The sequence below is a fragment of the Poecilia formosa genome, unplaced genomic scaffold (genome assembly GCF_000485575.1).
Source record: "Poecilia formosa unplaced genomic scaffold, Poecilia_formosa-5.1.2 Scaffold217, whole genome shotgun sequence".
Classification (NCBI taxonomy): domain Eukaryota; kingdom Metazoa; phylum Chordata; class Actinopteri; order Cyprinodontiformes; family Poeciliidae; genus Poecilia; species Poecilia formosa.
The window spans coordinates 542,752-567,926 of NW_006800156.1; the positions used below are offsets into that span (position 1 = coordinate 542,752).

At 42.7% G+C, this 25,175-nt stretch overlaps 3 protein-coding genes across 3 annotated transcripts in view; all 3 read right to left on the bottom strand.

The window, feature by feature from the left end:
- rbm46 (RNA binding motif protein 46) overlaps positions 1-11,181 on the bottom strand; it is a 15,713-nt gene extending 4,532 nt beyond the window's left edge. The window contains exons 1-9 of the mRNA XM_016679696.1: positions 10,956-11,181; positions 9,072-9,254; positions 8,231-8,411; positions 7,998-8,154; positions 7,554-7,683; positions 6,452-6,549; positions 5,647-6,007; positions 1,532-1,731; positions 1,022-1,124 (exon numbers count right to left, since the gene is read on the bottom strand). Coding sequence (XP_016535182.1) covers positions 1,022-1,124; positions 1,532-1,731; positions 5,647-6,007; positions 6,452-6,549; positions 7,554-7,683; positions 7,998-8,154; positions 8,231-8,411; positions 9,072-9,254; positions 10,956-10,974 — 1,432 coding nt within the window. The 5' untranslated portion in view covers positions 10,975-11,181. The remainder of the gene's footprint in view (positions 1-1,021; positions 1,125-1,531; positions 1,732-5,646; positions 6,008-6,451; positions 6,550-7,553; positions 7,684-7,997; positions 8,155-8,230; positions 8,412-9,071; positions 9,255-10,955) is intronic.
- A 416-nt stretch (positions 11,182-11,597) lies between these two features.
- On the bottom strand, positions 11,598-14,942 carry lratb.2 (lecithin retinol acyltransferase b, tandem duplicate 2). Its single transcript, XM_007568069.2, has 5 exons — positions 14,564-14,942; positions 14,108-14,213; positions 13,556-13,630; positions 13,132-13,284; positions 11,598-12,137 (listed from the first exon to the last, which is right to left on the bottom strand). The coding sequence occupies exons 1-5, from the start codon at positions 14,755-14,757 to the stop codon at positions 11,982-11,984; spliced, it is 684 nt and encodes a 227-aa protein (XP_007568131.1). The 5' UTR covers positions 14,758-14,942; the 3' UTR covers positions 11,598-11,981.
- A 1,540-nt stretch (positions 14,943-16,482) lies between these two features.
- Positions 16,483-22,716, bottom strand: LOC103149051 (lecithin retinol acyltransferase-like). Its single transcript, XM_007568068.2, has 2 exons — positions 21,583-22,716; positions 16,483-17,232 (listed from the first exon to the last, which is right to left on the bottom strand). The coding sequence occupies exons 1-2, from the start codon at positions 22,153-22,155 to the stop codon at positions 17,080-17,082; spliced, it is 726 nt and encodes a 241-aa protein (XP_007568130.1). The 5' UTR covers positions 22,156-22,716; the 3' UTR covers positions 16,483-17,079.
- Between the last annotated feature and the right edge of the window lie 2,459 nt (positions 22,717-25,175).

Sequence of the window (25,175 nt, forward strand, 5' to 3'; positions counted from 1 at the left end):
GCAGCAGCTGAACCTCCAGCAGCAGCTGAACCTCCAGCAGCAGCTGAACCTCCAGCAGCAGCTGAACCTCCAGCAGCAGCTGAACCTCCAGCAGCAGCTGAACCTCCAGCAGCAGCAGAACCTCCAGCAGCAGCTGAACCTCCAGCAGCAGCTGAACCTCCAGCAGCAGCAGAACCTCCAGCAGCAGCTGAACCTCCAGCAGCAGCTGAACCTCCAGCAGCAGCAGAACCTCCAGCAGCAGCTGTGAGTTTTGAATGGGTGAGTGGAGACGTGCTGCAGGTTGTTATCACCTCACCATTAAAACTAAAGGGTCACCGTTGACGATGCTCTGCTCCATCCATAAAACATGCAGCTGCTGTCAGACACAGGCTGCATATCTCTGCATACATTAGAGAGCCGGTGCCACGCCCTGCTGACCTTTTAACAAACTGGAGGAAGTGACACGTGGAGAGCAGCCAGAGTTACGTCCAACACAGCCGCAGACTGGAATCAGCTCCAGCAGCCGGCCGTGACTCACTGGTCAACTCTGATCCAAACCTCAGAAGAAACAGCTCAGCTGAGGAATGATGGGACTGAAAGGGTTTCTGTCTGTCATTTTAAACATTTCTGTCGTTTTAATCAAATCAGGAAGAAATGTTTGATGAAAGCAGAGATCAGTTCAATTCAGAACTACTCTATTGATCCCAGATGAAAATTAAATGTCATATTATTCAGAGTTGTTGTAGACACTGATGGCTGTGGACAGGAAGAGGCTCCTATAGCAGTCTGTATTACAGCGTAACTGTAGAAGCCTCTGACTGAACACAATTTATATAATTTCATTTCTTTTTTATTCCACTTTCTCTTTAAAACTAATATAAACAGGACTAAAACTGGCTCAGTAAAGAAATGCTTCTGTCTTCCCTATTGAATATTTATATTTCCTTCCTGTTTGTGTCTCTGAGCCTCAGATTTCCCAGCCAATCAAGCGGCTCCATGTCAGTAGCCCAACATGGAGGCTGCGGTGTGAGTGAGACGTTACCCAGGTTCCACAGCGTGGTCTGGGCAGCCAGCTCCTTGGCGTCGTCCAGCAGCACACACAGCTTATCAGGGATGTAGGTGGCCCGCGTGGACGGCAGCACCACCTACACACACACACACACACAGAGAGAGAGAGAGAGGAATGAAGAATGTGGCCTGGGGTTTCTGTTGTGAAGGTCGGTGCTGTCAGGTTCTGCTGCTGCTGCTTGTTTCCGTAAAAGTGAAGCTTCCTGAGGCTCTGAGCAGCCGCAGGTGAAGCAGGTGAAGCAGGTGAAGCAGGTGAAGCCAAACCAGATGTTTCCGTTTCACAGAGCTGAACAGCTGCTCTCTGGGCCCCGATGCTTCAGAACAGCTGATCATTAAAGATACGGTTCAGTTCAAGATGTTGGCTCTTCAGTAAGTGTGGTCAAATCCTGAACTACAGGCTGCTGAGTAAATATCAATGTGTGAGAGACGCTACCAGCTCAGTGTGTGTGTGTGTGTGTGTGTGTGTGTGTGTGTGTGTGTGGACCTTGTAGATGAGCAGCAGCTTCCCGTCCTGACCCGGGGTGGAGTACAGGTGGTACTCGGGTGGAGACCAGCAGTTCTTGTGGCAGTGGTACTCCAGCAGGCTGACGGCTGAGCCGATCTGGCTCTGCTTCAGGGCGAGCAGACTGATGGGCGTCAGGGGGGTGCAGGGCAGCAGGGGGAACATGAAGCGCTCTGGGTCCTCTGAACCACACACACACACACACACACACTCCCACAGGTTCTAGATTAGGTTCTAGATAAAAAACATTCTGATGGACGAAATCCTGAAGGTGTGAGAACAAAACGGTTCACATGATCAAAATGTTCATGTAAGAATTTAACAAATCTAGTAGTCTTCTTTCAGCCAGCTAACTGGCAGTGTGCAGTGACACAGAGGGGAAGGGCAGAGCTGCCTTTCTTTACTTTATGGCTCAACATAAAGCAGTTGTGTCATAAAGTAATTTTGTTATTTTTAACTAATTACATCAGAGTGAACGATCAGAAACTATAAAACATTTTTTCCCTTTCCTGACTGTTCGGCTCTGAACGGCAGACTGCTGACTCAACAGTCTGACCTTTTCCTACATTTTGTTTTGTTTTAGTAAAACATCCAGGTCACACTAAACTGATTCCTGTACATCTTCAAAACGGAGTCAGACTGGAGGATACTGGTTTCCATGGAAACGTTGGCAGACAACAAGAAGGCTGGATAGATGATAATAGAGGTTCTCTGTTTTACTCTATTTTATCAAATTACATCCAGCTTTATCCAATCTTATCCAGTTGAATCCAGTATTTTTTTAAGTTTTATCCAATTTTATCTTGTTTTATTGCGTTTTGATAGGCAGTAAAATATGTTTTAAAAGTAAACAGAGTAATATTTTTAATTACTTGGTGTGATATCACATCAGCTCCTAACATAGCATCTAAACGAACGCCGACACCATGAAGATGAGAATAAACTGGTCTGAACGCTTGTTGTGAAATCATTTTAGGATAAAAAATGTAAGTTAATGTCAGTTGGAGAGCTAGCAGGTTGTTTCAGTTCAGTTTATTTATGTTCCACATCACCTCGAGACAATTTGCAAAAACCAACAAAAACAGAGCAGAGCTTTCTAACAAGCAGCAGCTGAATGTGTGTTATTGTCCAGAATGTCTCATTTCTGTGTCATAAAGCCTCACTGAGAGCCTGACGACCCGATTCTGCACCGGGCCGATCATTAAACCCAGAGCCTGCAGCTTGTTGCAACATTTCATCATTTCCTCCATGCTGTTCTCAAACAATCCAGACATTTTGTTTTGTATTTTGTAAAGTGAGGAGAAGCTCAGCTGGAGCTGCTGTAGCGGCAGTGGGAGGGGAACTGGGATGAACTGGTACCAGAACCGACCCGCTGAATCACCTGACTCACTGTAACCTGACGCACTGTGCTACGCCAGTGATGATATGAGCATCAGTGAATATTATGTCGCTGTCCTTGTTATGACTGGCTTTTATGTCCGACAGCTTAAAGCAATAAGGCTGCAGAACACATTTACAATCTTTCTAATCATCTCAACGAGACCAGAGCAATTTGGATGCTAAACAGCTATAAATAATATTTTAATGTCCTTTTTCTGGTAGAAAATATAAAAGGCGCCGGGCCCCTGAAAGGCCCTGAGTGAAGGGAAGAGGCTTCATGTTCCTGTCCTGATGTTTGTGACGTTGTTAACTCTCTGATCCCTGTTGAGGCGAAGCGTGTGTTGAAGCTACAGCTCCTCTGATTAATGATGCTCTTCATCATCTCATCTCGTCTCTTCATTAAGGCACCATGATGGAGTGACTGACTTCCTCTTCAGAGGGTTTTACCCAGAAAACCTTAGCTCAGCAGCCCAGATTACCCACAATGCTCTCTGGTAACTGAACTTGACATCCTGAATTATCACTATTAGCGGTTAGGAGACAAAACATATCTAACTAAGTGCTGCTGATCAGCCCCATCAGTGTAAAACACCTTAATGGTCCTGATTAGATGGAAATGAATGCTGCTCTCTGCTTTGGTCTTATTTATGAAACTAATTAGTGTTCAAGTTGTTGTGCAACACATGATGCGTGTTTGTTTGAGAAACGCTTTGAAGTTGTTTGGGTAATTATGTCCCTCGTTGCTCCCCATAGAGGGCTCATCTCCAGGACAACCAGACGTGGACGGGTTCACGTGTAATGGGTGAGACAGGCTCTCCCTGTCATTGTTTAGAGCAGATTAAGCAACTACTCACTCACTTCCTGCCCTGGCAGCCATGTTGTTTGTTTATGTTTGACTCCATGATTTGTGGAGCGCCTTGAGCTTGGAAGTAAAACCGTCAGACTGGGAATATTTAAAGCTTCAAGCTGAATCAACCTCTGCAGTAAAGTCTGGAGCTCAGGTTCACTTCCTGCTTTAACTAAATGTGAACAAGCTGAACTCACTTTAATTAAATATAACTCCATTCACTCCCTCTCTTCCAGGCGGCTTCAGCATCACTAAGTTGGTTTTATTTAGATTTTTTCTGCTCCTGCTCTGCCTCACAACTGACCAGATGTTTTGGTGAATTTAAACGGCTTCCTGTGTCTGACTTGGTTTCTGCTACAGCAATGAAAGTAAAGGGACTTTTCCTTTAAGGGTTTTTCATTCAACTCTAACTATGCAGTGGTTTAAACTCTCTAAAATCAACTAATCAATTGACCAAACATCTGACCAACCAATCAACAAACCCACTGACTGAAACATCAGCCAGACCACCAACCAATAACCTAAACTGACCAGCATCAAAATCAGCTGCAGACCCACCTAACGGTTCAACCAACTGACTGAACAACCATCAGACCACCTAAACCAGTAACCATCAGACCAACTAAACCAGTAACCATCAGACCAACTAAACCGGTAACCATCAGACCAACTAAACTGAAAGTTTTCTGAACACAGACAGATTTCAGCAGGTCTCTTGGCTCTCATCATGTCTTCTGTAAACTCGATGAATCCATCGCTCAGCCTTTGCTCCCCTGCTGTGAACAATAAATACATTTTCCTGATTGTTGTTTTTCTCATTCTGGAGTTGCTGAGTTCCACTTGCAACGAGCTGCAGACCAGATTTATTGGAAAAAGGATCTTTTGTTTCAGTGTTTTCATAATCACTCATCACTATTCCATCTCTCCTTCCTGCTATATGTGCTCTACCCACATCCTGCCATGAATCATTTATGGCTCGTTTGTGGGAGAGGTCATTTTAAAACTTTTATTTACAGGAAATATCTGCAGGCGTCGTGGAAAAGGAACGCAGCTTCACAGTTGGATTAATACAGAGTGTTTGTAACCTTTATCCTGAAAACCATAGCCTGCACTTAAAGATAAAGTGGACGTTTGAGGACGTCTCTGCAGAGACAGCTTGAGGGTGAAGAAGGTTTTAATATCGGAGAAGCAACGCGGAGCACGACTGGGCTCTCAGGAGAGGAAACATGGACGTCCGTGTGGTCAGGCTGAAGGGAAGCCTGGGGTGTTTAGCTTGGTAAGAGGCCCTGGCTGCTCAGAAACACAAAGGTCAGAATCTCAAGTCAGAGAATTCAACTCCTCAAACTAAAAGATCAAATCCATCCTGGTTTGTTTATATCTGACATAAAAACAGTTTTAGGAAATAAAATAAAGTTTAAACGTGGGGCTGTTTGAGAAGTTAAAAAAGGAATCTGTCTTAAAGCTGCAGAAGCTAGCATTGTGATCTCTGCTTTTGGTGGCTCAGCCAATCAGCACTAAGCACAATAAATGCAGCTCCTGGATTGGCCAGCCTGTAACATGGCTTCTAAGTGTTTCAGTTTCCCAAGCTGCATTTTAGATGTAATCTATGAAAAACAATCATCGATTCGGTGGATTTCCAGTGAATATTTTGGCATCAGGTTGCAGAGAAAATGCTAAAATGCTGAACTTTGACTAGGCATGGGGGCGGGGCTCCGCTGTAGAGGTGAACAGGTGTTTGAGTTCGATAAAATGAAAAGAGTTTGAACAACACAGAGGAACGAAGCAACACCAACAGCCTTCATGTGTTTAAAGCAGATGTAAAATCTAATCGTGTCTCTAGTATTTCAGGTTCTGTTCATGCCGTCCTCACCTCCTCCGTTGTAATAGGGGTTTCCCAGGCGGGTCTGCAGGGGCGTGGCTCTGAGCGAGCAGCGGCCGTCGCCGACGCCCCCCGCGGCCGTGTTTCCCAGGTAACCCCTGGTGTTGTACCTCCGCCCGGCGGCGCTCCCGTCCTTGATACCGGCCGGCTTGGCCAGGGTGACCTCCACGGTGGCGCCGTCGATCTGCGCGCCGTTCATCAGGGTGAGGGCGGCGATGGCGTCGCTGCGGCTGCGGTAGTGGATGAAGGCGTAGTCGGTGAGCTTCTTGACGCGCTCCACGGAGCCGGGCTTGAAGCTGGAGAACTCCCGGTGGAGCGTTTCCTCCGTCGTGTCCATCATCAGGTTACGCACCTGCAGCAGGAGGACAGACGGGATTGGCAGGCAACAGGTGGGGGTCACACTTCAGAACCACTCCTGGTGTTCTCTGTAATGACTGTCAGCCTGTGTGTGTGTTAATTTGACTGTAGGGAGACGCGTCACCCCACTGAGCTGCTCACAGAGGAAAATCAATGACTCGCGTCTCCAGGCCTCTAATTGTTTTCCACTTAAAGCTCATCTGAGGAACATTTCCAACAGTGGGAGGCTCTCCGGTCGGGATCTTCAGCCTTAAACACAGCTCTGATCTGGAGCGTAAAACACTCCCCACCGGCACGCGGGCCAGGACAATTATGGAGTTTTAATGATTTTACTTACCTTTAAAAACTCTGTAAAATATCTGAATTTATGGTGATTTTTCTCTAATTAATCCCAACATTGCCGTCATGTCAGCAGGCGGAAACGAACAGTTGTACGTACGTAGAGGACCCGGACGCGCTGCATCACCTCCTCATCCACATCCTTCTCCGGCTCCGCCCAGTCCACCTGGATGGAGTGGCCCCACAGCTGGAAGGTTCCTGCAGGAACAACCAGAACCAGTTCAAACCAGAACCAGTTCACAACCAGAACCAGTTCACTACCAGAACCAGTTCAAACCAGAACCAGTTCACAACCAGAACCAGTTCACTACCAGAACCAGTTCACTACCAGAACCAGTTCACAACCAGAACCAGTTCACTACCAGAACCAGTTCACTACCAGAACCAGTTCACTACCAGAACACAACGATCTGTGACAGTGGAAACAAGGAACTGCTCTGGTGTTTCTCAGCTGTTTTCCAGAATAAAAGTCAAATAAATCAGATTAAAAAGGTTTTTCTGGAAGCGTTGTGGTGTGGGCGGGGCTTCAGTCCAGGAGAAGTTCAGCTTAAACTGGATCCAGATTGGTCCATACTGGTGTTGAACCCAAACCCAGTTTGCCCCAAAGGTTCTTCACAATGATCCAAGATCCAAGTCAGATGAGAAACAATAAGCTGTTGGATGATGGGGTGTACTTACTTTTTTAGCACATCAGTCCCTCATGTTGGCTTCAAGTTTCTTCTGCTGTTTTTGATCATTTCAGATCCATTTATTACATCCTGATGTATCAAACCCTGAGGAGTTATTGTTCATATAGTAAATGTAAACATAAAGCTCTGTGGTTTACTTTATATTATATTGTTTTACAGCCTGTCTGGACGTTAATTTAAGTGTTTATTCAGGTTCTACAGCGCTGATGCTGAGAACCGTCAGGACTCTGATTTATGGATTTGACCTTTTCATAAACTCCTTACTGCGCTGCATTCACTGACACCAGGAATTCTGAGTTTTTCCTCACTAACTGGAGAAGACAACGTAACGGGAAGTAGATTCCCTCTGGATCAGGACGGCTTCTTTAACTCAGACTGACCTCAAACTCCATGACTCACCTGCTTCATCATCCTGTTCTTAAAGAGCAGATCACAACAGTGTGTCGCTGTGCTGTGCCTCCCCCTGCTGGACGCAGACAGGAAGTGACAGAGGCAGCAGTGTGGAGACGGTACCGGGTATGAGCGTCCTGCGGGCCATGGCGGCCGCCTTGTGGGACTCGTACTCCACGAAGGCGAAGCCTCTGTTGCGGCTCTTATCCATGGAGCTGGGGTAGACGATGACATCCACCACGCCATCCGTCACCTGGGAGCACACACACACACACACACACACACACACACTCTGACTCATGAGGACAAGCTGTCACTTTAAATCCAGACACACGACAGCAGCTGCTCTGAGATCAGCTGGACTGACAGGAGAGAAGCAGCAGGACATGAAACAACCTGGGCAGGTGAGCCTCTGATTGGCTGATTGTTCGCATTCAGGTTGGATGAAAGTTTTTACTGTCATTTTAACACTATGACAGGAGGAGGATTTAAAGAAATACCGCAGGTCCATGAGTAGCTCAACACATTTAGTTTGAATTGAGAGTAAACTAAAGGTGTGCTCCCCACCTTCTTCATCTCCTCCATGATCTCCTCCTTCTTCTTGTCTTTGGGGATGGAGCCGATGAAGAGGCGGCAGTTGTCCAGACTCACGCAGACGCCGATGAACTTCCCGGGTCGGACCTCACAGTTGTCCAGCATCTGGATGGCCCGCTGAGCCGCTTCTCTGGACCAGAACCGACAGCGTCATTCATTAACCTGCTCAGCTAACAGGGCGGACCGACGCAGTCACAGAGCGCCACCTGTTGGTGTACATGACGAAGGCGTAGCCGCGGTTCTCTCCGCTGAACTCCATCATGAGGCGGAACTCGTAGATCTTGCCAGCCTTCTCGAACAGCGGCACCAGCTCGTCCTCGAACATGTCCCTGGGGATCTTCCCCACGAAGACCTCGCAGCCCCGCGGCGGCGCCGGCCCCTCCCAACCTGCACCGCACAACCAGGGTCAGAGGCTCATCTACCACGGATAACGGACCAGTAAAATCTGCAAATGTCAGAGGTCACTAAAATACCCAATATTAAATAGATACAAACCTGCAGCACCCTGCTAGTCTGGAGAGCTGCCACTGACGACTATTTCTGGTAATTGGTTATGCAATTAATCAAATATTCTGACTATTCTTCTAATATTCAGATAGCTAATCAATTACTCTGATTATTACTCAAATATTCTGAGGAATGATTTAATATTCCGACGATTAATCAAAAATGTTGGCGATGATCAATTATTCTGATGATTAATCAAATTTTCTGACAATCAGATAAAAATTCAACTCATTCTGCTGATTTTTCATAAAACCACTTAAATTTATACAACATTAGAAATACGTTAAAATTTAAACGTGACACCACAGACTGCTGGACTTCCGCTGTGCCGTTTATCTCATCATTTATCATCATAAATTTCTTGTCATGATAAAAAAATTCTGATTTATTATTTTGGAAAACTGAAAACTTTGTTTTGAAATCCCAATAAAATGAATTAAAGTTTGTTGTTGTACGGTGAGAAAATGTTGGAAACGTCAGCGCTGTAGAGTGAAGCTTTAAGCTCATCGTGTTTTATTTCCTGTTTGGACTCTGGTTTACCTGGCGGCGGGCCGCCGTACTTCCTCTGGCCGTTTTCCTGCACCATGTTGTATCCCGTCTTTTCCATCAGAGCCAGCAGAGCCATCTCCTTCGCACACGATACCCTGAAGTCGTCTCTGTTCGCCGGCAGGTCCACGTCCCCAGAGTCCCCGTCCAGGTCCTCGTCGGACGACCTGTCCCCGTCTGTCCAATGAGAAGCACCAGCGTTAGCTCACCAGATGCAGGACAGCCTGACTGTCATGTCAAATGTTATAAGAAAGTCTAAATCATTACGAGAAAAAGACAAGAACTCTTCACAATGACCTGGAGTACAGATGAATACAGTTCAACTTCTTCTTGTTGAAATTAACTTAGATCATTTACAGAAATCCAAAAATACATTAAATCAACATGTTTGTGCTTTTACAAACTTAGTAATGTTTTCATAAATCACCAGTTGGATTTTTCATTGCAGAATAATTCAGTTCTGGTTTCACTGGCCAAACTAAGGGAGGCTGTTTGATAAAAATATAACAATGATTTTTACAGAGCTTGTAATAGGGTTAAAATAATACTATTATTATTATTATTATTATTATTATTATTATTATTATATTACTACTCACCACCTAGAGTTTTCTTAGTTAATCTAAAAATATTAATAAACCTCAAACATGAAGGTTTAAGAAAGTAACAGTGAAGTTTTAGATTTCTTAGGTAAATATCTCTATGTGAACAAATATTGGGCAAGTAAAAGAAAAACACACATTTTCACATCTCATTGGCATTTTCATCATTTTTCAATTAAAATCAACTCAAAACTTTCATATTTCTGACATTAAAAAAACAAAACAATCAGTGACCAATATGGCCGCCCTTCTTTCAATAACAGCGATTGGCTTCCATTCAGAAAGTAACCATGTCTCCATTCAGAGTTTGTCAGCTCCAGCCTCTGTTCAGAGAGCTGGACTGGTTTCCTTCACTGGAAATCTCCCGTTTACGACCCGCCCACCAGTTTTAATTGGGTTCAGTTCAGGTGAGGAAAGGCCCATGCTATCAGTTTTACTTCTTTCACACGTTTATTTTCTAGCAAGAGGAGGAATTGTTTGAAAAATGGACACTTCTCCCTGAACCAAAGATGGAAGAAAGTGTCTAAAAACTGGCAGAAGGGTCTGGAGTTAATTTTGACCCCATCTGCATCTTCAGAAGGGTCTGGAGTTAATTTTGACCCCATCTTCAACCTGAAGAGGTCCGACCAGTTCTTCTTTAATCAGACCAGCCCGTACCAGTACCCCACCTCCACCTTGTTGGCATCAGACTCAAAGTGAAGCTCTGAGCCAGTTACTGATCAACCCACGGGACCGCTCTTCTGGTCTAATAAGAGTTACTCTCATTTCATCTATTAAGTCTTTGAACAATCTGTGTTTTAGTGTTGCTCCAGTTTAGACGCTCCTAATAATAACACACACCTCGGTACAGGGTGTTAACCTTTTTAGGCCACATCCTCCCTAATTATACAAGAAATATCAACTGCAATGCTTAAATTCATTAAAGTTTATCCAGCTTGGAATTGGGAAAAATGCCTAATAATGATGATATGGTCAAATTACTCATTTTCTTAAATATTTCACAGACAGTGTAGAGCTGATTTAAACCAGTAGTGACAGCTAAAATAGAAAAAGTTCAAATTAATTTTTTTATCACAATTAAATAAACTTTCAGTATCTTTATCGTCAATTAAGCAACATTTTCACCAGCTAAACTGACATAAACAGCCATTAAAAGTTAGCTAAACATGCTAGCGGCTCATCAATATAAAGATGTGACGTTCTGAAAATTTAAGTTTGTTAAGCAAGTCAAATTATTTTCTAAAACTGTAGCAAACTACTTAAATTAATCTCTCACCGCCTCTGTGCTGTGGCATTTTCCCCTCTGAGTGAATTATTCGCCTTTTTTTTTGCGGTAATAAAACCTCAGGAGAGACGAGCAGAGCTCCGGTCTTTGGTCAAAACTTCGCCGGGAAGAGAAGGAAGGTTGCCTGGCAACGGGGAGAGCAGTTCAGAGCCGTTCGAGGAAGCGGAGCCTTACGCGACTTACGTTTAGCCAATCAGAGATGAGCTTTTCAGTGCGGAAGACGGCATCAAATGGGTGCGAAAATAAAATAAAATATATTTTTTTTCATTTGCTTTACACCTGTTCTTTTACGTAGAACTCCAACAACTAATTTGACTTTAAGTTAAATTAAATTAGCTTCATAGTGTGGATCGCGAGATCCAGGAGAGGTGGAAATAATAATAGAAAAAAATTTAATTAGTTAATTATTTACTGAATTATTTTCCCTTTAAACAAAAAAAATAAACAAAGTAAAACTAAAATAAACTTAAAGTGCCACTATACAAAACTAAAAAAAGGAAGAAATTATTTAATCTGTTAAATAACTGAAAGAGGAACAAGAAGATAAATTTAAAATCTTACACCAAATAAAAAATTTTAACAAAAACATGAGGGGACTAAAATGTTAAGTTAATAAACCTTTTTTTGCACATAAAGATGGAACAATTTTGTTCAATTGTAGTTTTGTATTATGTGATTGAGAGAGCGAGAGATGAATGGAGGGTGTTTATCTCTCAAGAATAAATCAATTAAAAGGAATGGTGTATGAAACGACATTTAGAATGAGTGCAATACGAAGAAGGTGGATTTATGAGAATGTTCTGGCAAAATCCATCCATTGAGACATCTAAATACTGAACAAATTTAAATAAATAAACTTTTATTTAACAGGATATCCTTGATATCTATTATAAATCAAAAACAATGAAAGATTCAGTGGTGAAAACAATCAAGTCTAATTTAAGCTTCAGATTGGATTGCAGGTCAAAGTAAATCATCTCTGAGGATTCGGGTCAGGTTCCGGGTCAGTGTATCCAATCAGGAGGCCATCCAGAGGAGGAAAGGCAGCAGAACCGCCAACAGGACCGTCCAGGTGTCCATAACCCGCAGGTAGACCAGCAGACAAGCAACCAGCACTGCCGTAACCTTGGCGACGCCTCGACTCAGCAGCAGCTTCCTCATCGTCTTACAGAACTGATGGAGACAAACCAGAGAACCGTCAGAGCCGCCATTTTGCTTTCCTCTGCGGTTTTCTATGATCCGACTGTTTTTCTTCATTCCATCTTTTCTTATGTTTGGTTCTGTTGTCACTTAAACTTCTTTAACTCATTGAACTAAAGTACAAATTTAAAGTGAAATAGGATGTTATTCCTGGAGGGAGGAATAATAATAAACAGCTCAAGTCTGCATTTAAATGCAAAATTGTATCACATAAATCCACGCTATATAGAAACAGCCACTAGATGGCGACATTGCACCATGCTGGATCCGACGCTGAGATGATTCCGTTGATTATTTAGATTTTCTCCAACCTGCTGATAGAAACACGTCTGATTGTCATTTCCCCCCTTTTTTCACGACATGACAGTTGGATAGAAACCAAGCTAATGAAACTCCCTCGGAGCGATTCTGAGTTCTCCAGCAACACTCAAAGAAAACCAAGAGAGTCTGTTTCTTGATGTCAGCAGTCGTTCCTATGGTGTGGGTCGTGAAGATTATCCTCTGCGATTGCAGCAGCTTTGAACATTATGTTCCTGACATCCACTAAATGAATGTTTGTGTAATCCTGATGTGATTTTCCTTCTCTGCAGCCTGCCTGCAGCTCCACTGATGCAGTTTCAACCCCTGTTCTCCAGCTCCATGCAGCCTGGTTGGCTCCTTCTTAATTCCTTCTCAACTCTCAACCTCCTAATCACACAGAAAATCTGCTGAAACAATGAAGCTTTCATAGACGAGCGGTTGCTGCAATGCAAAGCTTAACCCAACCAGAGAAAGACGCTGGTCTGATCGGTGATCGCTGTTAATCTGCCACCGGGAGCAAAGGTTGCAGCTGAAGGTTAAAGTGTTGCTGGAAAACCTGAGAACCCACAAAACCGAGTCGCTTTTATTCTCCATCTGGGTTTGTAATTCCCAGTTGGAGAATGGCTGAATTTGGACTGTACTGTGAGGGTTTCCTTTGTAGCGTCACCTGGAAGGTCTGGAAGCTCATGACGGTGCCATATCGGCAGTACATGACGAAGTGTTCGCAGTTGTACCACAGCAGGCTGTAGGCCACGTCTCCCAGCAGCTTCTCGGCCCGCCGGGCCACCTCCTCCCCCTGCAGCGCTGCACAGCTGCACATCTGAGGGGAGAACACACGTAAAACCTGGATTAATACCATCAAGAAACCTCCAGATTCATTCCAGGAATAATCCAACGTGGAACAGACTCCAGAGCAAACCCAGAACCAGAACCAGAACTCCTCGTACCTTTAAATACCCTTGGTTTATGTCCAGTCAGTCAGTCAGTCAATCAGCTGGATTCATGGATAACTAACATAAACCCTCTGTTTTCTACTGTATGACTGACTTCAGAGCTTTAAATTCTGAATCAGGAAGTTGAACCAGGATCACCTTGTCCATGGGGTTGATGATTATATCGGCTCCGAAGGCGAAGTCTTCCACTGAGTCCACCCTCACGCTGCCACACTGCACACAAGAACAAGTTAGACTCAAGTCCTCCTTAACTTAAAGACATTACAAGACATTGCTATAAGAGTTAGCAGCTAACGCGACTGATGTCATCTGTTCTGGTCTGGTCGGGTCCACCAGATCAATCTATGCAAAACCAATTGATTTTGACAAAGCCCTAGAGTCTCACATAACGAGGACAGCAAATTAAATCATATTTAAGGGCCTAATGGGGTCCAAACACAATAAAACAGGCTGATGTGTTCATGAAATAGATGCTAAGCTGTAGGAGTGTTTTTGTTTTACACTGTAACTGCAGAGCAACACTGCCACCCACAGGTCACAAGGGAAACTGCAAGATGAACTTTAAACAAAGGAAAGGTTTAATGCTGTCAGTGTTGCTGTGAATGATGATACTATTTTAAAAATCTCTGTTCACTCTCATAGATCCTTCAGAAAACAATGAAGGACAAGGAGGAAAAGAGTCCATGTCACCTTAGCCAGTACTCCCAGTATGAGTCTGGTGTTGGTGACCATCTGTTTGATCCGAAGCTGGTTAGTGGAGACAACGGGCATGATGTCAGGGATGAAATGAGCCACTCTGGAGGGGAAAATGGAGATAAAAATAAATAAAATAACAGACAGACAAATTAAAGGAATGAAAAATAAATGTTAAAAATGAACAAAAAATGGATTGACAGGAAAATTTAAAAAAGAAAGTGAAGAAACAGAACAAAAAAGTTAAAAGTAAATGATAGAAAAGACAAATCAAGAAAGTAAAGAAAATGGTAGAAAGAGAGAAATGTAAGATTAGAAAGAGGAATAGAGAAGAATATGTCTGAAGGGCAGAATGACGTCACACATCAGAAAGAAGTAACGTGACAAAAACTAGAAATATTCAAATTCCCCATTTTTACCTCCTGACCAATCAGGGCGCAGCGTCAGACTCACCTGCCTCCTCCCAGGTAAATCCCAAAATGAGTGAAGAGAGTCCGGGAAACTTCCAGCAGGTCTCCCCTCCTGAACATCAGGTCATACCTGTTCTTCTTCTCCTCATCATCCTCCTCCTCCTCCTTCTCCTCGGATGAAGGGTCAGCTGTTGCCGAGGAGACGAAGATCAAAGCGAGGAGCCGCAGCGGAAACATGGTGCCGGAGACGCGGGTCGCAGTGAAACTGGAGGTTTTATCCAGCCGGTGGGAGGAGCAGAGAGGAGATTAGAGTCTGATTCTGACCGGAAATCAGAGGAATTCACCGCAGACAGGGGGCGCTGTTTGCTTGACCTTCAGAGGTCTCAGCTCTGACTGCCTGGGGTCACAAAGATAAAAACAGGATAAAAAACTTTATATCAACCTTAGTGATATAAACAGCACATAAAGCACTTCACAGACAACTTTCAAACTACTGTCATAGAAAATCAGAAAAAACTGACAAAAATTAAATAATGTACAAGATTCATCCACTGAAAAGGAAAAAACACCAACAAAAAAAAAAGATTAAAAAAAAAAGCAATAAGTGCCAAAACTCCCTGCGGAATAACCACATCCTGCTGGTAAAGTTACCTCTGCAACAAATGTTTTAAAATTATTCCAGATAGATCAATATGACACCGTAACACCTGGAACAAGGTGAGCCAGATCTCCATGGCAACCAGAAGCACTAGCAAAACGAGCAAACAGACGTGAAACAATAAAACATGCAAAATCTGCTAACAGGTGAAAAATAGCCTTACATGTGAATTTCATGGGATTTTGTAAGGGTAGAAAAAACAATTAAAATCAAGATAAAGCAAAAAGTGTTTAACAATTAAAAACGTAAAGCAAGATGAGAACCATAAAAATGGCTGGAATGAAGTCAGAAAATACACATAAAAGACATAATGAACAAAAACAGGTGCAGAAGGAGAACAAAAACACTTCAGTTAGGAATTAGAAACTACAAGTTTTCTGGTCCAACATCAGTGTCTGACCTCATAAATGCTCGATGGTCAATGATTCCCACAAAGAAACTAATAAACTTTATGGAAAATCTTTCCTGGAGATCTGAAGCTGTTTTGGGCTGCCAGCGTTTCAGGCTCTGCAGATGAAGAACGGGACGTCTTCATCACTGACCCAACCCTGCTCTGGGTCTGCAGCCTCCTTCTCAGCCAGCAGGGGGCGGCAGGCTCCAAGGAGCCCAACGAAAAGAATCAGGCCAAATAAATAATGTAAGAACTTACTTCATTATTATACACAGATGAGCTTTTGTCCGTTTTTAATTGTTTATAAAGTTTATTTTTAATCTATTTTGCTTACATAATAATAACCTTACTGATGTCATCATGTTTATTTATAGCTCAAATGTATTCTGGTGAACAAAAGTCAACAGGCGACCAAAGACCTACAGAACCAATAAACATAAATAAGAGAACAGAATTAATAAACACAGCGGATTAAAATAGTTTCCATTCATTTCTTCTCACACAGGGAAGTAAAGGAATATTTGATCTGAAGAAAATCTGCTTTTAGTTTCATTTGATTGAATCTGGCAGGTCAACAACTGTTTCCACTTTTCTCAGCAGCCAGAGGAAATAATCTTTCATGACATTACAGCAACCAAACTCTGATAACAGCAGAGCAGCTAAACTAAAATGAGTTCAATGGAGGAAAAAAAACTTCAAGCAAATTTCAGTTAAACAACTTGGAAAGAAAAGTCCTGACAGCTTTTTAATTTATTTTAATGACTTTCCTTTAATCATCTTAGTGATAATTTTGAAGAAATTTTCATATTTTAATATGTAAGTGAAAATAAATTAAAGATTTATAGAATGAAAATCAAAGATGAGTAAATTTGTTATAATAAATGTAACAAATGAGAAAAAAACACACATCCGCTCTTCTTCTATTTCCTTTATTTACACATTAAAACACAATATAACAAGTTATAAAACCGTAAAAAAGTTTGTGACTGTTAGGAAACAATCAGGTCCAGAAGGATATTTACAGATATTTACATCTTCACCAGGTTACAAAAACAAAAACAGCAAAAAACCAAACGGATTCCTGACATGCTGCGTAGAAATGGAGCCAAACTTTATCAAACAAGAGCAGACTGGAGGGAAAAACCAAATGTTTAAACAGATTCACCTGTCAAAGATAAAAATTAGAAACAAAACAGAGTTAATGTGAGATTTAACTAAAACTTTAGTTCAGAATCTTTAAAATTTGAACTAAAATGTTCAATTGGCCGTTTTGGTTCCTTTCTGTCTTCTGATTGGCTGATAATCATCAAATGAAGTTTCTATTCAGCAGGAGAGAAAATAAAAACAATAACAGAAAAAAAACATAATATCAAAGTGAGATGTGTCCAAACTAGCAGAAAACATTTTTACTTCCAGATCAATCAGACGAGGAGACAGTTTCCGTCTGCTCCTAAAACCCAAACGGTCTAGTGAAAGGCCAGATGAACAGAGTCTCTGGGTTTGTTGCCTCTTAGCTGGCCATCCACAGGGTGAAGGGGATGAGGGCGGAGGGCAGGGCGGTGCCGGCAGATACGCCCAAACACGCCATGGACAGGAGGCCCAGCAGGCCGGTCAGAACCACGCTGCGCTGGTCCCGGATCAGAGACTTCAGCCACTCACAGAACTGAGAAAGACACAGAGAACAGAAAAACCGTTCACATTGAACACATAACTATCAACTTATACAGATCTGAAAAGTGTGGGCTGCATTTTCATTTTGATAATTATGGAACCACATTCGTCTACTTTGCTCATCTAGACACACCTTCACCTTTCTGCTCTGCATAAAAGGTCATATTTCCTGCAAAAATGGACAAATTCTCCCAGTCACATGAAATCTCACCAAAAAAGCAGAAAGTGTGTGGTTGTAAAAATATTTACAGGAAAAACCTTCATCTATGAAAAAAAAAAAAAAAACCTGCAGAGGAAACAAACAGTGCTGAACTGATTTTGGTTGAAAACCGGCTTTTCTAATCCACATTTAATTAAAGTTCATAAATGTTCAGAAACATGTTTTTATTAATGCAGTGCCTAAATATTTATCTCCTTCATAGGAAAACCACAGTTTGAACAAAGAGATTTCACATTTCTGACACTTTTGGACTTTATATAACACGTTGCTTTTCCTCTTGTATTGAACAGATATTTTTGCTTCAAACTGCCTTTCACATTTTTTCACACTGAAATCACAAAATGTCCATGTATTTTCTCCCCCAGTGAAACATGGTAGTGGCAGTGTCATGTTAAGGGGTTTGCATTTCTTCAGCTGGTAGGAACTAATCAGATTTGGTCAATAACATAAAAAATAATAAAATATATTGAACTGTGAGTTTATGACATGAGAACTAATTGAAGAGGGAATGAATATTTTTGCCAGGTTTTTGCTGCTCTGCGTAGCTTTGACTCTAGACACACGAAACAATGCAGAAACACCAGCAACACAAAAACCCCACAGAGGTTTTAGAAACGCTACAAATTATTCCCATATTTGTAAGTAAATGACATTTGAAATGCTAATTACAGCCTTAATAAAAGGCAGACTGCGGTTTCCCTCCTGCTGCTGCTGACAGACTTTTCCCTGCTTCAAGTTTCACTTCCTGTAATTTCCAAGCCAAACATCTGACCTGTGTGCCGCCTCGGAGAGAAGCCTGTAAAGGTTTAAGGAATGGGGGCCGAGGGCCAACAGGAGCTCTTAAAGGGGCCTCAGAGGGCCCCAGCGTTAAGTAAACATCAGGTTGGATTGCCCTCTGCTACCAGGGGTCAGCATGCTGCCACTCTGCTCACAGAGGTCTGATCAGGTTGAGTTTTAGCTCAGGTTTGTTTTCTAAATGTAAATAATGCACCAACGATCTGACATCAGATGTAAAGTTTGATTGTGTGAAACTGACAGACAGTGTGTGTTGTAGGCACAAAGCAGCAAAAAGGTAATTATTTATCATCTTTATTCACCTGGATGTTATTCATAAAAATGTTATTCAACTTTTATAAAACTAAACTCTTTGTGTCTGGAAGTTTCAGAGATCACACTGGTCAAGAAAACAACCTGATGCTAGTAGCTTTAAGCAGCTACAGAAGATTGTGTTACATTCAGTTGTACTGTTTTGTTTAGAGGCAATAAGGCTCACCACCCAGGGTGGCACACGCTCAGGGGTGGCATGCAAACTTACAGTACAAAGTTATCTGTAGGTTGTAACATAACTGTGTTTTCTAAGGCTTATCTTCATGTCCTGTCATCGGCAAATCCTGTGTTCAGCAGAGTGTTAGTAAGAAAATATGAATGCTTGTATTACTATAGTTTTCATAACTCAAAATTATGTGGAACAGAGGGGGTCCACTGTAATGATTAAACTATCCAGATTCCTCAAAACACCAAAGAGTCATTGAATGACCTGCAATGACTAAGACATCTTTTAGAAGTTTAGTTATTTATTTATTTTAATATATTTTTTATTTATGGGTTAGGGGGCTGAAAACTTTTCAGTACCTTCAAAACCGTCGTAATCAGTGAAATTCAGTATTAGGCTGAGTAATAAAGGCTCAAACAGGATGTGAAAAATGAACCTTCATTTGATTTAGAGCAGCAGAGATGAGTGAATTTATCCCAGTCCAGCTGAAGAAGTCTCCTGCTGTCATGTCAGTGAAACACGTCCTGGACCGACCGCAGAGAGGCGTGGTCCTGGGCCCCGAGGAGCTGGTTTAAAGGGCCGGTACGGCTGTCGTCCATCATCATCAGCATCCTCAGCGCAGACTGAGTGACTCTCTGCTGCTGGCAGGCGGCTCGGGTCTGAATGCGGCTCTTGTTCTCAGGACTTTTCCGAGGAGCGACCCAGATTTTCCTGCTCCGTGTAAACCCGGCTCCAACGGAGGAGGACGGATGTGCTGATTGGCTGCTAAACCTCCATGAGCCATTATTTCCATCCTGAACAGTTCAGTTCTCCGGAGGAGCGGTTCACAGCGAGGTTTATCCTTCACATGGAGCCAAGGCACAGCATTTCTGCGTCATTTCACTGATCCACTCACAAATTAAAGTTAAAGTTAAAGTAGTTCAATTTATCAGGCAGAGATTTTTCAGGTATGAGATGATAAGATGGAGGAAATTAATCACCAACTATGTAAAAAAAAATTAGCTTGGTTAGTATGCTGCAATATGTCCACTCCAAAAACCAAGTACTTTTAGTTCAGTTTCTAGTCCAAATATCTTAGTGCGGTTGAAATAAAACAAAACTGGTACAGACAAAACTATTCAGGAAGAAATAAAAACTTTTTTAAAATCAATAATTCTTGAATATTGATGAAAAAGTTATAGCTTCACCAGTAAATTATTTAATTTATAAGATGGGAAAATGTCTTCTTATTAGGGAAATAATCTGTCAGTGAAATCAGAAGTTTTTCATCAATATTAAGGAATTACTGCTCAAATATTTTATTTCAACTGAACTGAGATATTCGTAATAGAAACTAAACCAGATTTACTTGGTAAGATTTCATGTTTTTGCAGTGTGTTTTTTTAACGCAGGATCCGATATTTTATTACTTTGGAGCTAAAAATAAGAGACACACATTCAAAGAAGGACATCATGAAGAACAAACCATGTATTTTATTCTAAGTAATTAAATAAATAAATGTTGCACTTCATAGTTTGTCCTTGTTTACAATCTAATGCATTAAATATCCCCGTATGAATGTCATATTAGTCTTGGTTCCAGTGAGCTGATTCCCTCTTCTAGCATCTTTGAGTTCATCCAGAGCAAACAGGGTGCAGAGATGTTCTGCTGTTGCATTTCAGCCCAAAGCTGCAGCTTTGTGTGCAAAACAATGAACAAATCAGCAGATTAAAGAGTTAAATCCAGCAGAGATTCACCGCCAGCTGAAAGAGTAAAATCTGAATCATCACAACAAAGTGTTGGGTCCCGTTGATGAATGGCAGGTTACACGTCTGAATGATGGAAAAGTGTAAATAAAAAAGAGGAGACCTCGTTGTTAAGGTCTGCTGTGCTGCATGCAGAGTGAGTCAGGATAAAGTTGTTTCACTAAAACCTTCAGTGTTTTATGAGGCTGCAAAGTCAAACATGCGTGAACACATGTGGCCTCCTGCTGCAGGACGTTATGTCCAATAAAACACACGGATTCCTGTGTGCAGGAAACTTCTGCAGACTTTCAGCGGCAGGTCAGTATGGCAAGCCATTAACAATAAATATCAGCATAAACAAATTATGTAGAATTCATGATTTAACTTTTAAAGAGGCTATAAAAGATTACGAGGAAATGTTTTAGGCGCGTCGGTGGTTTAGTGGGTCGAGGTCTGGACCATGCTGGGTTTGGTTCCAGGCGTCAGACTGTTTGATGCATGATCTCTGTCAACATGGTGCAAAACACAAACACGAAGCGTCACAAAGAGATTTTATCTGATCATTACACGGCTTCTTGTGTCTGCAGAGAGTCAGTCATGTTCAGGTCATACAAAGACAGAGTTACCTTCTACTCAAAACATGAAACCCAAATAAATCCATAAAAATTAGTGTGTGTGTTATGGCTGAAATGATTAACTGGATTAATAAATTATTGAAATAACTGTCAACTAATTTAGTAATCAATTAATCATTAACTGGAGTATACAGACTAAAAAAAAAAACAATATACAAAACTGTACAATAATATCTACATGTTGCATTTAAAATAAAAACATTTTTTTCAGCATGTTTTAGCCAAAACTCCTCAAGAGGAGTAGCTTTAGCTTCATCTGCTACGGGAGAGCATTTTAGACAATAATATGTTTATTTTTATTTTAAAAATGGCTATTTATCAGTTATTTCTATGTTAGACAAATAGTGGTTTTTGGCAGCAATGGCTTTCCATACTAATTAATAAAATTAGGTCGAATTAGTGTATTTAGACGATCACTTTTTCAGTTTTTCGATGCAGATGGTATTTTGGTGAATGCGTGTGGGTGTGTGGGGTCAAAGGGCAGCTCACCTGGTCGGTCTGCAGGCTCTGCGCGGCCCCGTAGCGGCAGTAGGTGACGAAGTGCTCGCAGTTGTTCCACAGCAGGCTGTAGGACACCCCGCCGACCAGCCGCTCGGCCCGCCGGGCCACCTCCTCCCCGGGCAGCGGGCTGTGCGGCACCGCCCGGTCCATGGCGTTCAGCAGGATCCCGGCTCCGTACGCGAAGTCCTCCACCGAGTCCACCCGGATGCTGGCGCGCTTGGACAGCACGCCGAGCAGCAGCCGGCTGTTGGTCACCATCTGCTGGATCTGCCGGCTGTCGGAGCTCAGCACCGGCAGGATGTCCGGGATCAGGTGCGCCACCCGGTTGTCGCCCAGGTAGATCCCGAAGTGCGTGAAGAGGGTTCGGGGGACCTCCAGCAGGTCCCCGCGCTGGAACCTGTGCGGGGCAGCCGCTGCAGATGCTGCTGCTGCTGCGGGGGGCTGCGGGAGCGGGTCCTCCCGGTCACAGCTGCGGGCCAGCTGCGGGGGCAGCAGGCTGGACAGCTTGATGTGGGCGAGGAGGAAGAGGCGCTCCAGGAGGAAGGTGAGGCTGTCCAGCATGGCGGCGGCAGGATGCGGGTCCGTCTAGCTCCGAGTCTGAGCGGCTCCCCGCGGGAAGCCCGCTTTTACTGCGGGGGCGTGCGGGAGAGGAGCGCGCCCCATGTGTGTCACAGAGAGGGAGGAGATGAGATACTGGAGACCAGTTAACCCAAATAAACCAGTTAAATCAGTTAACCCACAACCTCCCGATCTGTTTATCCCTCCATCCATCATCCATCCATCCATCCATCCATCCATCCATCCATCCATCCATCGTTTCACATCAGACCAGGAGAAACCAATGAGATTCTGACAAACATGAACTTTAGACCCGCTGTGAGGCTCCGCCCACACGGAGGTGAACAAGGTAATTTTTTGTAAACGACAAAGAGAAAATTAAAAACAGGATGCAGCACCGCAGAAAACGCTGTTGTATGTCTGCCAGGCCAGTTGGTGGCGCTGTAACTCAGCCACAGAAGGACGCAGGCAGAGATGGAGCAGCGATGTCGTTTTAAAAACGCGGCTCGCATGTCGACACTGAAACATGAAACTGGAGTTTTGAACTTTTTCTACTTTTCAAACATTTTTCAAAATAATTTCTGGTTAAAATGGCGTCTGTGGATTTTCAGTTTAAGTTACCAAACGCCTTCATGGTGTCTGTGTGGGCGGGGCCTGAATGCAGCAGGTTTTATCCGTCTTAATGTTCGGCTCCTGCTCCACGTCTTTAAAATCCACCTCAATGTGTCTCCAAAGCTTTTCTGGAGTCAACAATCATAAAAACTGAGAGATGAAAACAGGATAAATAATTGATTTGATCTGCAGTGAAAGCAGATCAGGAATGCTAAAGTAATAAAGAGTTTAGTTCATCGTGTTTCAGTTGGTTCTGGTTCTGTTTGGCTCCTCAATGTCATTTTAGCCATAAAAAAAATCGATGTTCTTGACATTACAAATAGAAAGACTAATTTATACAAAAAATTTGATGTTCTCTCATCATTATTAGCATCTATTTTACTTTTCAGGATTACAGTAGAGTTCTCCCCTGACCGCACATCGCTGATCCAGAGGTGGCCATGAATCTTTTGTTTGAAATAAATAAGTTAGTTGAGTTTTAAAACATGAATGAATGAATAAATTAACATTTAAAAGATCTTCAAGCTTGTCAAATGGATAAAGTGCCACGCTTCCTTCAAGAACCAGTCATGGTTTCGTGTAGGTTGGTTGACCTTCCCTGAACCCGGTGCTGACGCCTCTGCTGTGGTTTGCTAAGGTTGTAACAGAAACGCCTCGGCTTGCAGCCTGATGCCAACCAAACGTTTCTGAGCCGTAAGTCACAGCAGCAAATGTTGTTGACGCCGAGTCGTCAGCAGCTCTGTGGGAACCGGGTCAGGCCCAGTTCCTGTTCACACCTGGAACATCCTGGACCATCCATCCTAAAGAGGCCGTTCACACCTCATAATGACCTCTGACCCCGCCTTCTGGCTTCACACTGTGTCCTGGAATACGACGGAAACAGACGTTACTGGAACAAACTTGTTTAATGAACGGCCGATCCTGTGAACTGATTAAATGAACTGAACCGAGTTGTTAGATTCAGTAAAAGAAGGAATGATTCAATGATGACATCACAGGGCTGTTTCTGGTAACCACAAAGATAAAATCTACTGAACAGTCTGATGTAAAAGTTTCCATTAATCCCTTTTCCTGTAAATAAACATCACACAATTTTATTGTCACGCACAAATCAGCCAATCACATTGCAGGAACTCGACAGCTCAAATGGAGCATCAGAATAAGGAGGAAAGGATTTAAGTTGATCATAAACTGCTGATCTTAGCTGTTTTTATTACATACAGTCATCCTAAGATTTACAAAAACAGAAAAAATACCCAGCCGACATTTTGTCCTGGGTCTAGAAAAGCAACGTTGAAGCATTTGAGCTCCAGCAGCAGGAAACCAGACCACCTGCTGGAGCAGGAACACACTGATGGTTGGTCAGGATTCAGCAGAGGAAACTTAAAATCTGTTACAAACGACAAAAAAAATCAAATCTACAGCAAACAGATGTGATGCTTACACTTCTGAAGGAGTCCCTCAAACGTTAGCCTCATTTTGATATCAAGGTTACTGAAATAGTTTGTAATTGCTGAGGGAAAAAAAAGGATGTTATTTCAGACAAACCCTGTGAGGCTTAAATAATGTAAAACAAGTAAATGTTGGACCTTCCAGCACACGTCTCTCTCTGTGTGAATGGAAACAGTGAAACCTGCCTTCATGTCTGAATCTGGGTTTGAAGGAAATGCACTGTTTCCAGCTGATCCTGGTTTTTTTCTGATTCAGCCCCAGAGAGAACAAACCAAGCTTTGTGTTTTAAATTGCGGTTTCATGCTCATGATGGGTTAAACCGTCTGATTAGCTAAAAGCTACTTGTGATTCACTTCTCATTTTTGTTACCAAAGCTTTTCTTCCGTCTTCCTCCGAATGGCAGGAGGGGATTTCGAAGGATTAGGGGAAGATTATGGAAACGGACCGGGACTCCTGCGGTGAGACTCCGCCCCTCTGACTGGAGCTGAATGAGTGAGGAGAGATGAGATCTGAAATGCTGAATGGTTGTGTTGATGTGACCCCGACTGAGCGGCTGTGAAGAGGTGAAAGGAGCCGAGTGACGCCTCAGACCGCAGCTGATCCTCTCACTTCAGGACGGATCAGGTTTCAGGATTTAACACGACCTGCTGCACTGCAAAAACACTCTGGTCCAGTTTCTAAGTTCAGCAAACTTCAAATAAGACAAAACTAAATTACAAGCAACGTTTCAGCAAAATACAGGGAATGTTTTAAATCAATAATTCCTTAATATTGATGAAAAAGTACAGCTGTAGTTTCCCTGGCAGATTATTTAACTTATAGAAAGACATTTTACCCATAAATTAACTTTAAAGTTACTTTTAAGTTACTTTGTCTTATTTCAGTTGTACATTTGCACTAGAAACTAGACCAAAAATACTCGGCAAGATTTTGTTTTTTGCGGTCAGGAAACTAAGAAA

Coding starts and splice junctions, on each gene's coding strand:
- lratb.2 (XM_007568069.2), bottom strand. CDS start 14,757: ATGTTTCCGCTGCGGCTCCTCGCTTTGATCTTCGTCTCCTCGGCAACA. Junction 14,214..14,563: donor ATTTACCTGGGAGGAGGCAG/GTGAGTCTGACG, acceptor TTTCCCCTCCAG/AGTGGCTCATTTCATCCCTG. Junction 13,285..13,555: donor TCATCAACCCCATGGACAAG/GTGATCCTGGTT, acceptor TTCTCCCCTCAG/ATGTGCAGCTGTGCAGCGCT.
- LOC103149051 (XM_007568068.2), bottom strand. CDS start 22,155: ATGCTGGACAGCCTCACCTTCCTCCTGGAGCGCCTCTTCCTCCTCGCC. Junction 17,233..21,582: donor AGAGCCTGCAGACCGACCAG/GTGAGCTGCCCT, acceptor TGTCTTTCTCAG/TTCTGTGAGTGGCTGAAGTC.